This window comes from Anticarsia gemmatalis, chromosome 3 (genome assembly GCF_050436995.1).
Source record: "Anticarsia gemmatalis isolate Benzon Research Colony breed Stoneville strain chromosome 3, ilAntGemm2 primary, whole genome shotgun sequence".
In the NCBI taxonomy this organism is placed as follows: domain Eukaryota; kingdom Metazoa; phylum Arthropoda; class Insecta; order Lepidoptera; family Erebidae; genus Anticarsia; species Anticarsia gemmatalis.
The window spans coordinates 6,902,691-6,920,733 of NC_134747.1; the positions used below are offsets into that span (position 1 = coordinate 6,902,691).

The 18,043-nt window shown below is 39.5% G+C and overlaps 1 protein-coding gene across 2 annotated transcripts; it reads left to right on the plus strand.

Annotated features, from left to right (window-relative positions):
* The first annotated feature begins 159 nt into the window (after positions 1 to 159).
* kis (chromodomain helicase DNA binding protein kismet) lies at positions 160 to 18,004 on the plus strand. 2 transcript variants are annotated; one of them, XM_076136106.1, is made up of 16 exons: positions 160 to 413; positions 2,403 to 2,612; positions 2,688 to 2,980; positions 3,312 to 3,433; positions 3,997 to 4,098; positions 4,224 to 10,122; positions 10,208 to 10,382; positions 10,562 to 10,649; positions 10,858 to 11,153; positions 11,290 to 11,379; positions 11,786 to 11,983; positions 12,322 to 12,568; positions 12,811 to 13,142; positions 13,253 to 13,399; positions 13,692 to 14,388; positions 14,648 to 18,004. In XM_076136106.1, the coding sequence occupies exons 2-16, from the start codon at positions 2,479 to 2,481 to the stop codon at positions 17,000 to 17,002; spliced, it is 11,175 nt and encodes a 3,724-aa protein (XP_075992221.1). In that variant the 5' UTR covers positions 160 to 413; positions 2,403 to 2,478; the 3' UTR covers positions 17,003 to 18,004. The 2 variants fall into 2 exon arrangements, with proteins under 2 accessions (XP_075992221.1, XP_075992222.1); XM_076136107.1 differs by lacking the exon at positions 160 to 413 and adding an exon at positions 504 to 521.
* The last annotated feature ends 39 nt before the right edge of the window (positions 18,005 to 18,043 follow it).

Below are 18,043 nucleotides of genomic sequence, written 5' to 3' on the forward strand. Positions count from 1 at the left end.
TTATAAAATACTCATCAATTTGTGAATAATTAATTCAAATAAAATTATTGTATAGATAGTTTTACAATCCTATAAATTTTTGCTATCTGTAGTAATCTAAGAATTTATGCATCAAAGTAAACGCAATGTAAAATAATTATAGCTGCCTTCATAGGCGCACATGTATAAAAAAACTCATTTTGGAAACAAAATGGACGGTGTTTAAATGGCGTTTCTCATATTTGTTAGTGATGTGAGGTATTATGCTTATTTGGGCACTGAATCTCAGTAACGCGAAAGTTACTTAATAAAAATTATTACTGCCGTAATACTATTCCAGTAACCGTGACTGTCTTTCATTGATAATTTTTATGGACCTACATTTTTGGAGTATGGTATCCATTTTGTGAACAACTTGTTGTGTGGCGTTTATAGTGAGTATTATCTACTTTTATCAAAGTGAAATATTTGCTCGTAATGTAAAAACAGCAACGAACGATTGGTGATGTTGCTGGAAATTGTTAGATTTAAATTTGAAATAGGTATGTATTCAATATCGTGTGGTACTATCATTGCAAAATTGTGTGCTCTAGGTGTCCCGCTGAGATTACGCTATGCTCTATTTAAAGTTTTACCTCTTATTATTTTGTAATTTAGGCTATTAGTTGTACCCAGGCAAGTTCATGTTGTTGTTGCAACAGCTTAACCATATACTATAATCAATTCCAAAATACGTCTCCAAGTCTGAATGAAATTGTTCCAGCCATCGTTATTCAATTATGCATATTGATTAAACTTTTCCAAACATTGATAATATGGTACAGATTGGTATAATTTAAATATAATTTCGTCATTGCTACTTCTCGTGTTATTAACTATGTATATTTATATTTTGTGTTGTGAGATTTTTTTAAATTATCATTAGGTACTACATACTTGCAAAGCAATCTTCAAATCATATGATATTTTTTCTAATTTTTTTCTTGCATAATTTTTGTTGTTAACCTAATATTATTTATTATCCCAATTTATCATTAATCATTGCCAATGTAAGGGCTTCTTGATAATCCAGTTATTTATTGTTGTATAAAATGAATGTCCATCAGAATTAAATTATGTCTCATTCAATGTGTAGGTAGCTATTACTCTTGTTTGATATGGAGTAGTTTTACAAGTACTTATGATTGAATCAGATTTTGGCCGTAGAAGTATTTGAGATTAAATTGTAATGGTAATATGTTTACCAATTCATAATAGCATTCTTATTTTTAATCTGTTTCAATAATGTATAATATAACATCAGATTTGTTTGTAATTATATTATGAGTGTTTGGTAGATTCAAGTTATCATTTGTAAGTGATTGGGTGTTATTGAAAATAATGGCAGATATATTTATTCTTCAAGTATTACATCATTGAAGACTATGCTGTGTAACTAAAAGGGAGAAGTTGTAGCGCTATATGTTTATTGTATTGTCATAAGCGTATAGCTTTTCCCCTTGGTTGTGCAAGCGAGAATCATCACCAGTGAAGTGGATTTTTGAAGATTATTTATGTTTATAATTATTTGTAGCTACAGTTTATATTGTGTCCAGGTTTTTGTTATTAGATATATAAGAATAATTCTATTTGTCACTTTACTTTGAGGAGTGTTATAACAAGTACAATTTCACAGATACATACCAAAATATGGTCACAGTTTAATTCATAAAAAAATCTGTATTGTTTGTTGATATAGTGACAATTAAGTACACTACTGTTTACATTCATCATTTGTATGTTTAAAAATGTAAGATTGTATGCATATTTATTAATAGACAGTTAAGGAGTGGTTTCTGTATTGTAATTCTGATCAATCAAGTGTTCTTATGTTTTGAACTGCAGTTATAATGGTGATACTTTAATTTTGGCTCTCTTACAAAAATCCTTCGTTTTGTTACTTAACAATTTTTAATTGATGACATAAAAATTATCTCTCAGCTGCTATCTAAACTTCAATCTAGACACATTAACAATTATAATGAAAGCTTTTGTTTGACAATTTAGAAAAAAATAATATTTGGTGTCCTTATGTATTTAAAACTTAGTAGCTTAAGAAACAGAGAGATAGACAAATAATACTTATAACAATAGTAACTGTTATATACAATACATAAACTCTAATAATCAACTATTTCAAGAGAAGATATAATTAAAAAAAAAAGGTTGTTGCTTTTCTTCAATTTCTTTGCTGGACTTTTCTCAAATTGGTTTAGCTTTTGTTTTGACCTTAACTAACATTAATATTTTAACAACTGCTGTAAGAAAGATGACAAACACCTTGTCAAAATTGAAGAAATATTATATTTTGACATTGGCTTTCTTTTCATGTGTTGTAGTTAATTATATTCAATGCTTTATTAACAGGTATTAAAATTTTACAGAGTAAGATGGACATACCAAACATTCACTGGATTCTTCTTGATGGCAAATTTATCATAATTCACTCTTAATAGAGTGATGGACTCATATAATTTATTTGATGATGGAAGCGGTATGTTGGAAGGACTTACTGATCTTGGTGGATCAGACAGCTTTGCTGGCAGTGCAGCTTCGGGAGTAACTGGAGATAGTAAAGACACCACAGATAACAGGTATGAATGTAACAAGATGCTTTTTACAACTGATTTTATTCTATGTGCTCTAATCTAATCTAATATTTTTTTTAGTTACAGGCAACCTTATAGTCAAAACAACGTGCCACAGGAGGGATCCATTCAGAAACTGGCTTCCTTTGGGGGACCTGGTGCTGGCATTAATACCAGTGCACAGCCAGTACCAAATCCCGGTGCTGGACCACCTGCACCTGAATACCATGAATATGGCAGTTATCCTCCACGGCCACGCCTGCCTCAACCGCCTCATGCGCCGCTACATCCATCACACCATGTGCATCCTTCGCATTCATATCCGGGATACCATCCTGGTCCAGAGCCAATGTATGCCATGCCAGACCAACCAGGTAAGCTATTACTCATTGTTTCTAAGAGGGATTCCTATTCCTAAACCTGCATCTAGACAATGTTGTAGAGTCAAATCCTAAACTCTCCTTTATTCTGGGTGGAGATCGTAGCTCAAGAGTGTGATAGCAATGGGTAAAAGTGATTTGAGGATTCGGAATATAGGTGTCTTTTCGAATGTAAACATATAATTATGTTAGGAAAAATATTGGAGTGCATGTAATTAAAATAATTGTTTTTAATTAAATATTAAGTGCAGAATCTACGACGTTTTTGCGTATCGTTATAATGTATTTAGATCAACAGTTTAAATAAGCGTATTTACGGTTTTAGGTATTGGGGAAATGGGAGTTTGGTCTGGACCCCCGAGTGCAAACAGATATTCTCCAATAACACCCAGCTACCGACACAGCTATGAACATCAACAAAAAATGCACCAATATCCTCCTCAACAGGTATGTGGAAAATTTTATTGTGTGCGTGTTTTCTTTGTCCGAATTTTTTTACTGAGTGCCGTACATTTTTTCGCTCTAAATGTTACAGCGGTAAGTAGTAGTTAAACTGAAAATATATCGAAAATTAGTCTAAAAAAAGTGTAAAACTCAAATAAAACACCCTTACTATTAGTAGTTAGTACTCGCCTACAAAAGTCGTAACGTCGCCGACTAAACATCACACACTTGGCCAATATGGCAAAATTGATGTCGGAATATATTTAAGTGGGATTGTGTTTTTGTTAATAGTTATGTCATTGTTAATATTTCAACATTTTTTTGGAAAAAAAAAAACAATCTTTCTCATAGCATAAGTTTTAAGACTTGAGAGATCTTTAAATGGAAGCTTTAGGCTAGCTTAAAAAAAGAAAAACTGAATTAGGAGATGGATTTTAGCTTCAGTGAAATATTTAAATTAAATAACCTGAACTAACTTACAATGTTATCATAATTATATAAGACAATCACTGTGCAGCTTTTTGTACCTGGGCGCGTACTATACAGTTAGTTGTTTTTCATGACAGGGCGCTGGCTTAGGGAGTTTGCAAGCACAGAATGGAGCGTATCTGCCAAGGCAACCTCACTTCTCACAGCCTACATCGCAGCAGCTTTATGGACAACAGCAGGTAACCTTTTATTTTAAATATGAAAAGTTAAAATTACAAAATAAGTTTATATAAAAACACGTTTATATTAGGAGGTTAGTGGATGTTATATGTGTTGTTGAAATGTTTTATAATTACGTTTTCAGAACTATCCTAACTACACTCAGATGCATCCACCAGCCGCATCGAGAATAAGTCAACACCCAACCTATCACCAGCAGATGGACGTAAATCCCCATCAATATGGTATACCACATGGTCAACAAAGTCATGCTCCTATACCCCAACATCAGTCTCATCAAAATATGGCTGGCCATACTGGTGGTATGAGCACGGGAATTCAAAGCCATCCAAATGTGCATCTTCATCATCCAGGTGCTCCGCCACTGCACCACGTTCCTCGTCAATCGCCAGTGCCCCCATCTTCGGTAGCTCCTTCTCATTCAGTGCCAGCACAGATGCCATATGCATCACCACATCATTCTGTTTCGATGAACTATCAATCACATCAAATACAGCATCCTTTGGATGTCAATGTTACAAATCAATACGGCCCTGTTAAACCGACTGGTATGGAAACCGGAAGTCCTCAATATAGGCCACCATTTCCACAGCTTTCACCGCAGATGTCTCCTAGGGCACAAATATCTCCAAGACAACAGACACAGGCTCAGTTATCTCCTCGACCAGTAATGTCACCTGTAAAGGGTCCAAGCGCTTCACCACACAGTGCCCGAAATTTGGTGCAATCACCTGTGTCTACGGGCCCTCCGCCCGCTCCGGGACCGTTTGCGTCGCAGAATACTCTGCAAGCCCTAGAACAGATGGTTCTGCCAGCAGGATCCGAATATCCTTACCAACGTAATCCTTCATCGCCAGCTGTACCACATGTGGTTTCTTCGCCATCACAGTGGAATCAAAGCAAAATGCCTCCTGCGAGCACAGTGACACAAATTGAGAACAATGACCAACAGAAACCGCCAGAAATGCAAGCCCTGCCGCCTATGAAGCCTGAATTAATTAAAAGTTTATCTGTAAATGTAACAAACACAGAATCTAAAACAATTGAGAAAATAGAAAATGAAAATGACAGGCCAACTGACAAACTGTCTCGTGCTTATGCTCCACAGTCTACTGTCAGTAATACTCCTAAAGAAAATGTACCGAGTATTGCTTCAACCAGCAATTCTCTGACGCAATCGGGCGGCATAAACAGCCCTGCTGTCGAAAATATTGACAAACTAGATAAATTATCCGCTATAGGTAATGTTGTTGAAAATACCGACACGCCTTCCAAAAAGGACGACAATAGTGATAATAACGTGCATAAATCATTTAACGTTGAACAAAAAACTGAACCCCAGCAAAATCCCATCGAAAATCCTACCACACAGGATGCAGCAGGACCACCTCCGACAACCCTGCCGCCTTCATCCTTGACAAGCACGAATGCTCCGTCAGCTGATCATCAACAACTACGAACTACCCAGCAGATTCATATACCTCCTACGATTCCGAACTCGGGTACAGGTAGTCAGTATGAAAATTTGCCAAACATGAGCATAAATCGAAGTGCTGGTTATCCAACAGGGAATATACAAACTAGTTCAGCAGCTCTTCCCAACATTATTCCACAAGTTATACCACCAAGTCTGTCAACTAGTATTACGTCGTCAGTTCATACAAGCGTAACGCACAGTATGTCTTCTACTTTCCAAACTGGCTCTACTGCTGTTACAGCAACTGTTCCCAATGTGCAGGCAAATATTTCGCTGCAACATACAAATATAACGAACCCGGTGTCGTCTAGTGTGCCTGTACATAGTTCCCCAAGTACATTGCCATCTATTCCTCCAGTAGTACAAAACAATATGCAGCCGAGTATACCTAATGTTCCTAGTCCTTTGGCAGCAATGGGTTCACAGAATGTACCAGCAAATATGCCAAATGTTCCAGTTGGCCATCCTATGAGTGTTCAAAACATGCATCCATCTATGCCTCCAAATCAACCTAACATTATCCCAAACATGCCGCATAATATAAATCCGAGCATGATGATGATGGGGCCGACTCCATTGCCACATCCTAATATGCCTAACATGTATCCAGCATCTCATCATCAAGAAAGAATGTCTTTGCAACAGCAAATTCAAGAAATATATTGCTTGCCACCTTCCAACGAAAATCAAGAAAAGGTTAGATGTTTGCAAGAAAGGCTAGCACTGCTCCAGCAACATGAGTCTAACGATAAATGTAATGGCGGTCCCAACTGTACCCTTCAAAACCCCCTTTATGGAACAAAAATGGTAGAGAGTCCTCAAGTAACTAGTACCACAGGTCGTGGTCGAGGAAAAGGGCCAGCTAAACCTAGGAAACCTCGAGCCAAAAAGGAAAAGAATATACCTTCAGCGCAACCTTTAGACCAACTACCCGTTTCTGAAGATTGCGTTACCGCTGGGACAGGAATACAAAGTAATTCTGAACTGGATTTAGATTTAAGTGAAGAGATTACTAACTTAGATAGCAGTGCGATTTCTGTTGATGATTTGAATGGCGGTAAAGTAAGGAAACAACGAGGACCGCGCAAAAATAAAGAGCGTAAACCGCGAACCCCAAAAGAACCAAAACTTAAAGAATTAGGCGATAAACCAGTGAAAGAACGTAAGAAGCGTGAACCCAGGGACCCGAATGCCCCAAAAAGAAAAAGAAACTCTAAAAAAGATGCTTTAGAAATTCAAGCAGATACTACTACCAACACTTATGAAATATTAGACAGCGATAAGGATACTAAACCTAGTGAACTATCCATGAGCCAAAATATTTCAAATCTAGAAACGCCAAATGTTACTAAAACTTCACAAGATCTCAGCTTAGACGATAGTAATGTCACAGACTTTGATGATATTCCTGTTTCAAAAATTGCTATTAAGGACTTGCTAGAAGAAGCAGAAGCAAAGCGAGAACAAGGAGAAAAAGATGATGACATGGATTCAATATGTCAGAAAAGAAAATCTTCTAAGAAAAGAGCGTCTGCTGGCGGTAGTTGCAAAAAAATTACATTAAAGAAACCGATAGGTGGCGGCAGAAGAAGAAAACGCGGTGGACTAATTCCAGATTCTGATGGTGAACCGGATGACATGATGTCTACTCCTCCGCCATCTCCACCACCGGAAGGAGACGATAGTTTAAAAAGGCGTTCTGCTAGAAACACACAACGTAAAAAGTACACTGATGACGTCATGTTGCGTTTATCTGATGACGAGTTCACGTTGGCCGCCCCTAGACCTGAAAAAGAACCTAAGTCTGAAGATTTAGATACAAGAGAAATTACTAGACCAGAGGGGGGTATGCCTAAACCAAACTATATATACGTCAATACAACAGAGGAAGATGCTATGATAGTTCAACATGTGTTGGCATCACGTATGGGCAAAAGAGAATTTAAAAACGAACCTGTGCCTATAGATATCATACCAAAAGTAGAAGGTGAGGATAATGCGCCAGTGCCAGATGTGTCTAATAATGAACCGCAGGCTTCTGCTGCTATTACTGAAGACGTGGAGACAGTCGTTAATGATGAAGACAGTAAGGAAGTCAAAGAAGAAATTAAAGATGTACCAGAAACTGAAAGCAAAATTATAGAACCTTGTCAAGAAATACCGAAATTAGAAAGCAATACTGAAATCGATAAAGAAAATACTGAAGTGAAAAACAAGAAACCTATCATGGTCGATGTTGAAGAATATTTTGTAAAATATAGGAATTTCTCATATCTTCACTGTGAATGGAAAACTGAGGAAGAATTATATAAAGGCGATAAACGGATTTACTCTAAAATTAAGAGGTTTAAACAAAAACAAGCTCAGCAAATGAACATCTTTGAGTTATTAGATGATGAACCATTTAATCCAGATTATGTAGAAGTGGAGAGAATTCTTGATATGTCAGAAAATCAAGATCCCGCTAACAACACTGTAGTTAAGCATTACTTAGTTAAGTGGAAAAGTTTGCAATACGAAGATAGTACATGGGAACTAGAAGAAGATATTGATGTAGATAAAATCAGGCAATATAAAACATTTAGTGAAATCCCACCTAAAGAAAAATGGAAGTTTAAGAAAAGGCCTTCTGCTGATCAGTGGGTTCAGCTAAAGGAATCACCCCTGTACAAAGGTGGTAATACGTTAAGACCGTATCAACTGGAAGGACTCAATTGGTTGCTGTTCTCCTGGCACAATAATCGTAACTGCATACTAGCGGATGAAATGGGATTAGGCAAAACCATACAGAGCTTAACATTTGTAAACTCTGTTTGGGAATACGGTATACGAGGGCCTTTTTTAATTATAGCGCCTCTCTCAACTATTCCGAACTGGCAAAGAGAATTTGAAGGGTGGACGGAAATGAATGTAGTTGTTTACCACGGATCACAACAGAGCAAAAGTATGTTGCAGGAGTATGAATTTTACTATAAAAATGAGCAAGGTGAACCCATTAAAGAAATAACTAAATTCAATGTACTTATAACGACTTTTGAAATAATCGTCACAGACTTTCAGGAACTAAAATCATTTAATTGGCGAATATGTGTGATTGATGAGGCACACAGACTTAAGAATCGCAATTGTAAGCTGTTAGAAGGATTACGACAGCTCCATTTAGAGCATAGGGTCTTGTTATCTGGAACGCCGTTACAGAATAACGTTAATGAGTTATTTTCATTACTTAACTTCTTAGAACCCTCACAATTCTCAAGCAGTGATGCGTTCTTGAATGAATTCGGACAACTTAAAACCGAGTCTGAAGTTGTGAAACTGCAAGCGCTTTTGAAACCTATGATGTTAAGGAGACTGAAAGAAGACGTTGAGAAAACGTTAGCTCCTAAAGAAGAAACTATTATTGAAGTGGAGTTAACTAATATTCAGAAAAAGTATTACAGAGCAATACTAGAGAGAAACTTTAGTTTCTTGCAAAAAGGAATTGCATCTGCAGCTAACATTCCTAATTTAATGAACACTATGATGGAATTGAGAAAATGTTGTATTCACCCTTATTTGCTCAATGGAGCAGAAGATCAGATTCAGTTTGACTATAAACAAGCTAATGGAGAAGATAAAGAAGCTTATTACAAAGCTCTCATTGATTCATCAGGCAAAATGGTGTTAGTAGATAAATTGCTTCCTAAACTAAAAGCTGGTGGTCATCGTGTTTTGATATTTAGCCAAATGGTTAGGTGCTTAGATATTTTGGAAGACTATCTTGTATTCAGAAAATACCCTTATGAAAGAATTGATGGGCGCATAAGAGGTAATTTAAGACAAGAAGCAATAGATAGATTTTCCAAACCAGACTCTGATCGATTTGTATTTTTGTTATGCACGAAAGCAGGTGGTCTAGGAATTAATTTAACAGCTGCCGATACGGTAATCATTTATGATAGCGACTGGAATCCACAGAATGATTTACAAGCGCAAGCTCGTTGTCATCGGATTGGTCAACAAAAGATGGTTAAAATCTACAGGTTAATATGCCGTAATACATATGAAAGAGAAATGTTCGATAAGGCCTCATTAAAGTTAGGTCTCGATAAGGCAATATTGCAAAGTATGAACACAACTCAAGGAAAAGAGACAGGTCTAAAGCAACTATCCAAGAAAGAAATTGAGGATTTGCTAAAGAAAGGTGCATATGGAGCAGTTATGGACGAAGATAATGCTGGTGACAAATTTTGTGAAGAAGACATTGAAATGATCTTGGCACGACGAACACAAGTTATACAAATGGAGTCAGAGAAAGGTTCGACATTTTCTAAGGCTAGTTTTGCAGCTGCGGACCAAAGATCTGATATTGATATTAGAGATCCAGACTTCTGGAATAAATGGGCTAAAAAGGCTGAAATTGATACTACGGAAAAAAAAGAAGATGAAGATTTAATAGTGACAGAGCCTAGAAAGCGCACCGTCATCAAACGATACGGCCACGATGACGGTCCTATGGAGATGTCTGATATGGAAGTGACGCCAGACTCCGATGAGGATGAAGAAGGTGATGTTTAATCATATTTAAAAACATGACTTTTATATTCAAAGCAAACAAATAAAACATTCAACGACAATGTCTTATTTTTTAGGTATAAGCCTACGAAGTAAGAGGAAAAAAGAAAAACTCGGCAAAAAGGGAAGAAGATATGCTAGCGATGACTACATACCTCGACACGAAGGTGTTCCAATAGACGAAGAAGTGGTGTATGGATCTTGGACGCGATCTGAATGTTTCAAGATTGAAAGAGGTCTACTGACATTTGGGTTAGTAAGGGTGCTGTCTACTTATCATTGGATTTTGCAATTCAAATGGATTCAATAACCCTACAAAGTGCCCCATTTGCATTATAGTATTTGTCCAAACACGCGCTAGTATAAACGTGAGTTTTTATTTAAAACGCCATTACAAAATGAAATGACTTAATCATAGTATTATTTTACAGATGGGCACGATGGGAAGAAATAGTAGAAAAAAATCAGTTTAGGAAGGGCTGGACGATTCCAGTTATCGAAGATTGTGCTCGAGTAATCGTAAGTAAACTTTCTAATAAGTCACATTAGTTGCTTTTGATTTAAATTTCGTCAAAGATACTATAATGATGATTTGCCATGCTAATACTGAGAGCGTTTGAGACGTTCACTGAGTGGAATATATCATACTGACTGCTTTTATTTGAGATAACTTAAGCATATATTTTGAGGTTTTATGTGTTTCAATGTGTATTATAATAAATTACAGGTATTATATTGTCTACGGCATTACAAAGGCGATGAAAAAATAAGGAATTTTATATGGGACCTTATAGAACCTTGTGAAAATGGTGAAGTAACTATATCTAGGAATCATAGTGGGCTTCATAACCCCGTGCCTCGAGGTCGAAATGCAAAGAAGAAAAACAGGCCTAAAGACTTGCCTAAACCGAATGATCTTCAAAAGTGGGAGGACTCTAATCATTGGAGTTCTACTGACAAATATGACTGTGAGACTTACTTGGAAAACAGTTACAAAAAACATTTATTCAGACATGCCAATAAGTAAGTTTTATCTGTAGTCCTCTAAATAGTATGTATTTTCTCCTGTAGTACATGGTAGTGCGTATTACCATGTAGCTTAGTCGCTAAATATTATTTTTTTTCAGTAAACTTATTGATTCTGTTTATTCTCTTTAAGGGTTCTGTTGAGAGTCCGCATGATGTATTATATAAAACATGAAGTAATCGGAGATTATGCAACTCAAATAGAAAGTGGACTTCATGCCAGGTAAATATTTTTTTCCTCAGTATGTTATTATTCATGTAATCTTACTAATATTACAAATGTGACCGCTTGGATACTTATTACTCAATTAAGCCAAAACTACTGAACGGATTTTGATGAAATATGGTATTCAGATGTTTTATATTCTGGATTAATACATCTGGTACTTATTCTTGGAAATCTTTCACGCGGTCGAATCACAGGCAGAAGAATAACATGATATGTAAAATATCTCTGATTTTAAATATTTTTAAATTTTAAATATATAAATAAACGGGCGGGTCGCCTCTTAGAAGCAAACTTGTATTACGATCCTCTTTAGACGATAGCGATGACTAGTAGATACCTACTTATATTGTTTTGTAGTAGACAATGTAGACATGTTGTATTAATTTAATTATATTTTCAGTTCTTTGGGTATGCGAGTACCGCGAGGCGTGGACAGTACACCTCCGCGATTGTGGTGGGATAGTGAGTGCGACGTGTCGCTGTTAGTAGGAACCTACGTCCATGGCTACGAAAACTATTTGGCGATGCGATCGGATCCACAACTTTGCTTCGTAGACAAGTTGGGTCCACCCGATGATGCAGAATGTACCGATATCAAGTGAGTGTGATATTTAATTTACTATAAATGTAAAAAAAAAATTACTTTCATCGTGGTACGTGCGGTAGTGGATCATCGGACTGTCACTCTGAGTCTCGGGTTCGATTCTCGATCGGTCAGTCTTTTCTTTTAAAATATTTTTTAATCGGTTCATACATTTTTAAATAGCGAAACAAAAATCGCGTCTTCATATTTTTATCGCAAATGGCTCAAATTAGCGCGCACAAAACCAAAATTCCAAAAATTTGTTTAACGAAATCCACCTTTTTTTACATCTATACGTACGTAAAATAATGGATAGGAACGAAAGTGGTGTGACCCGTTGTCCGTGTGTGCAGGAGCGAGGAGCGCAAAGTGCGCGGCAGCGTGGCGGGCGACGAGGACTGCACGGACGACGTGTCGAGCGGCGCCGGCGCCACGTCGCCCGCCGCGTCGCCGCGCCCCGACGACGACTCCACGCAGAGCAGCGGCGGCGGCCACCTGTGGCCCTCCATGCAGGACCTCAACACGCGCTTGCGCCGCCTCATCACCGCCTACCAGCGGAACTACAAGCGCGAGGAGCTCAAGCTGCAGCAGCGGGCCAAGGTGCGCCACGAGGCCGGCGGACGCCGCGCGCCTACCGACCCGTCGGGACGTCGCGGGTTCGATGCCCGCACGGGACGACTGTGTGTGCGATCCACTATTAATAGTTTCGGGTCCGGTTGTGCTTTGCGTCCGTTGTTCCCCGCTACACGAGATTAATTCTTAATGCGAGAGTTGTCTTTTATATAAAACAAAAAAACAGGTGTCTTTTTTCTTGCGGTTTATTAAAGCAAATAATCTTACAGATGGAACGAAGAGAGCGAATGGATCAACTGGCGAGAGATGAAGTTTCGCAGTGGCGCTGGACTCGAGCCGACGAAGAGGCTTTTCGACGTACGGTCGCATCTTATGGAGTGGAATTCGATCCGACTACGAAGAGCCTTCGTTGGAGTCGTTTCAGAACGTTGGCTCGTTTGGACTCCAAAAGCGATGACGCTTTAACCGATTACTTGAAGGCTTTCATGGCTATGTGTAAACGTCAATGTGGATTGTCCGTGGGTGAAGCCGAGTTGCCCACTCGAGCAGATCTAAAAGCTGAGCCTATTGGAGAAGATAGAGCCATTGCTACTCTCGAAAGGTAAATATAATTCAAAATTATCTTTGTTTACGGTAAATTTACGTTACTTTACAGTTTTATTGTATTAATAAATATTAGTATCTTATAGTAAAATATTTTTTGTCGTATAGAATCGACCTGCTACGAGTTTTACGTGAAGAAGTCGCCCCACACCCTGCGCTCGATACCAGACTTGCGCTGTGCGAGCGTTCACCAGACACGCCACCATGGTGGCAACCTGCTCGACATGACAAGTTATTAGTCCTGGGCGTATGCAAGTAAGTAATTAAGCAATTATCATACTGAGCCCACGATTATAGAAGGATACATGTGGCGGGCATAGTCGCAGATTAGATTTATAGTGTAAAAAATGGTGATAATAAGTCTAAATCCTCTGATCCCATCTAATGCATTTCCGTCTATCAGAGAAAGATTTTTCAAAATATTAGAAAAATAATAACTTACGTAAATAAAAGATAATTTTATTCCTATAAATTATATTAATTGAATTCCAAACGGACGATGTAACTAAAGTGAGACGCTTTATTAAATCTGACTATCGGTCAACAGGCACGGATTAGGGGATACATACAGCAAGCTGTTCTGCGACCCGAAAATGCCTTTCGCCGACTGCGCCAGCAAGTGGTACTCAGGTCACAAGACCGGGAGCGGAAGCAGGAGCGGCGACGCCCAGAAGATATCGTCGGACGAGGAGGAGGGCGGCGCGGCGGCCGACGACGCGGCCGAGTCCCGCGTGGCGCTGCGCCGCAGCAAGCGCACGTCGGCGCCCGAGCGCGACCCCGACACGGACGCGCTGTCCGAGCTCGAGACGCTCGCCAAGCTCGGGCGCTGCGACGAGGCGCCGCCGCCCGAGCGCTGGTTCGGCGAGCGCGCGCTGGAGACGCGCCTGCACCACATCGCGCACGCCGTGCAGAACCGCGAGTGGCCCGCCGCCGCCGCCAAGCCCGACGCGCCCGACGAGCGCAAGCACGCGCAGAAGCGCCACATCGCCATCGACGTGGAGACGGACCGCGCCAAGCTGCACGCGCTGCTGTCGTCGCCGGCCGAGCAGCCGCCGCCCGCGCACCAGCGCGTGGGCGCGTCGCCGGCGCCGGCCGCGCCCGCCGCGCCCGTGGACCTGTCGGCGCCGCTCGACCTCAGCGACGCGCTGGACTTCAGCCGCCGCGCGCCGCCCGCCGAGCCGCCGCCCGCGCCGCGCTCGCGCCTCGACGACACGCTGTCGCGCCTCATGAAGCGCAAGAACGTGGTCAGTACCCCTCCACGCGTCGCTTTCTACTTTCGTGCTGTCCTTAGATATGACAAGTCTTTATTTTTTATGCGTTCGATAATAATAGTGATACTTTTTATATTTTTTATGTGTTCGACAATAATATCTAAAAATCGATATTTTTTGTGTTCGATAATAGTAGTCAGTCTAAAATAATTGTCGCGTGCGTACTTGCTTGCCGAAAATATGCCGTGCCGCTTAAAGACCGCAGTACTTAATGGTAATTTTTACTTTACAGCCGGCTCCCGAGCAAATCGTTGGCAAAGAGAAAAAGAGGAAGAAGTTAGACGAGATAGTGTTGGGCTTATCTGCAGCGAAGTGCAAGAGTCCGACCGCGTCGGCGTCGGAGCAGGCCCGCGGGCGCGGCGCAGTGTTGCCGGACGTCACCGTGACTCCGGCCGCACCGCCCTCTTCGTCTGCTGCGTCTCCTGTACAAAAACCGTTCTCGGTCACTGTCACCAACGTTCCATCGCCACAAACGTCCTCCAAGGAATTGTCTTCATTTTTACAACAGTCATTGGAACAATCAAAGATGTCTAAATCTTCAACTGTGACACCTATGAAGTCGTATTCACACGAAGCTAAGGTAAATAAGTGGCTGGCGGAACAAGCTAGTGTAGACAGTCGTCGTCGCGGATTAGCCCCCCGCCTCGCACCAGAAGAGCACGTACCTGTAGTTCATCGTGTGACAGGGAAACGAATAGTTGGACCTAAAGCTCCCCAACTCAAACACCTCGCCCAATGGATTGCCGAAAATCCTATGTATGACATAGATTCGAAGTGGACAGAAGGCATAAAGGAACATATTAAATTGCCTCAAGATGTTCGAAGTCAAAGGCATTCCCCGATGCAATCAACAAGCAGCATGAATGAACGTAAGAAAGGCCGACCACCGACACTTGATACACCATCTTCAAATGTTCTATCGTCAAATTCTCATTTGAATCAAAGCCTGGCAGGCTTGAATCCAGCACTTTTAGCCAGCTTATCTAGTCTTAGTGCATTTGATCCAAAAACGTTAGCTGCAACACTATCTAACCTGACAGGATTTGACCCAAAACTACTAAACACTTTTGATCCAAAGCTTCTTTCGAGCTTAAGCAGTTTTGATCCAAAGAATAATCCACTACTGAATTCGTTCAGTGGAATGCCAAACTTGCTAGGTAATATAGCTGGAGGAAACATTTTTGCTAATTTGGCTGGATTAGGTTTACCTGGATTTTCTTCCTTAGATATGAATAACCTTAGTGGAGCAAATGTTACAGCAGATAGTAAATCTAAATCGCGTAAACCAGCTGATAATGCAAATCCCTCTAGCTCGAAGTCAGCTAATTCACAATTTCCCTTTGTGTTTCCAAATCCAAATATGCTTTACCCTCAATTAGGGCTAAGTGGGCTTAATCCATTTGGAATGCATTCTGGTATGTCATCAGCGTATGATGCCTTAGGACTATTGAGTAACAACATAGCTGCGAGTTCCGGAGCATCGACGTTACAAAGTTCAAGTCATGCCGCTCGAAGTTCTGCGAAAACAACCACTCCGCGGTCGTCGACAGTAGTTACAAATTCGTCAACTTCTAGACAACAAAAAGTGTCCGATCGTCAACAATCAAGTCAACTACCACAAATACATTTACCACCTGATCCTTACCTTTTGGAATCTCTTTCTAAACAATCTTTAAATTATGACGCTATCATGAGACCGGACAAGAGGTCGCGCGATATGGACAGTAATGAGACAATAGCAACTGATTTAACAAAGACTGATAAGAAAAAAATACCGTTTGATTCATTAAGGTCTCAAGTACCGCCAGAGTTTGCCGCTGTGCAAGAAAAATTACTAAAAGGTGATAAAAAAGACATTGACATAAGTAAAATGCTGTTAGAACAGATGGCTTCAGGAGCACTGAGTGCTAGCCTCGTCAGTTCCGCAGAATCTAAAAAAGCCAAAGACGAAAAAGATAGTTCAGAGAAAATCAGTAAGAGTTCTTCAGAATATATGTCTAGACCACATGGCTCCGAGGATGGAGCTTCAGGTATGTCTTTGGTACAGAAACGAACTCACGATGAAATATCTAATGAGCCTGAAAACTTGGCATTACAGCCATCTGAATTAAACCCTGCAAAGAAACTAAAGGAAAGTTCTGAAAAAATTACTACAATTGAGAAAGCACCTGATCACTCACATACAGCAGATATGGATCTCGAAGACCTTATAGCTCCATTGACAGTTATAAAAACAGGAATAAAAGGCGATTTCGATACCGCCATCGCAAAAATGACCCCCACAGAGATGACAACTTCTTCAACATCCATTACAGAGAGAGACGAAAAATCTCAGTCTAAGATGTCTGGCCAATATCATGATGATACTGCCGACAGCAATGAGAACAATGATGACTGCGTGTCAAAGGATGGTGATATGAAAGATAGCGAAGATGGTAGTAATAATGGAGATAATGACGCTGGTCGTAAATGTAACAAAAAGAAAACGCGCAAATCATCTGAAGAGATGCCTTCGACATGTCCGCGCCGAGAATTAAGGTCCAGCTCCGGAAGGCAATCAACCGATACAATGAACTCGGGTCATTGAATCTCTCATAATTTGATACGTCATGAAACTTGCTTCCGACCCCGGTGGGAAGCCACAACTAATTGATGTCATTTCGAGCCCAATCGCAATCGTCGTTAGTATCGCAACCCCAAATTCGTAGCAGAAATGTCGTCGTAACTGCTTGGAATGTGTTTTAACAGCAATTATAAAACCAGTGGCGTCCCTTACCGTCGACGGTGTTGCCGCTCGCCGCTGTTACTTACCGCTAATGTCGTTATCAAGCTCTTAGCCTCATGTTATAGTGACGCTTATGAACCATGTATATAGAAAGAAGCACGACTAACAAACTGGGTGGATCACACCGCGGATCTAACGCCTTTCAATAAAAAGATAATTATACTCCAAACAATCCTATCCGTGCAGCTTATTCCACATGCGGTTAAGCGTAACTATAATATCGGCTTAACTTAACCACTGCAATCAGATCAATTTTTGATCACGAAAGCGCTGTGGTCCAATCAATTACACGAAATGACTTGTAACGTTATTGATATATTCAGTGAACATAAAAATAGAGTAATCTATTTTAATTTTATTCTGAATTCCGGCTTTTTCTACATTAAGAATTAGATTAGTTATAAGAATAATATTCTTATTTTAAAGTTGTATGATAAAATACAGAAGACTGGATACTCTGCATACAGATCCACAGGTGTACTCAAATTTCTTTACATACAGTTTTGTATTAGTTAAAATATTGTAAGGAATTATATATACACATAGAATGAAATCAGTTAATCATGCAATACTTTCTTAATTGACAAAATGTCGACAACTAACCGATTAGAAAATGTGGCTTAGAATTTCATTACGTAGTTTATACGATAAACTATTGACACTATAGAGATCTCTTGCAAATAATGTAGCTCAGTTTCTTTTTGACTACTATTTGTATTAAAAGTAAGTTAGAAATGTCAAGGAAATAATATAAAATTGTTCATGAGTTAATTTTTAAAAGTTGAGATAAATGTGTTAAAATTATTCCTGGTTTATTATTATTCTCATTTTTTTGAACTTAGT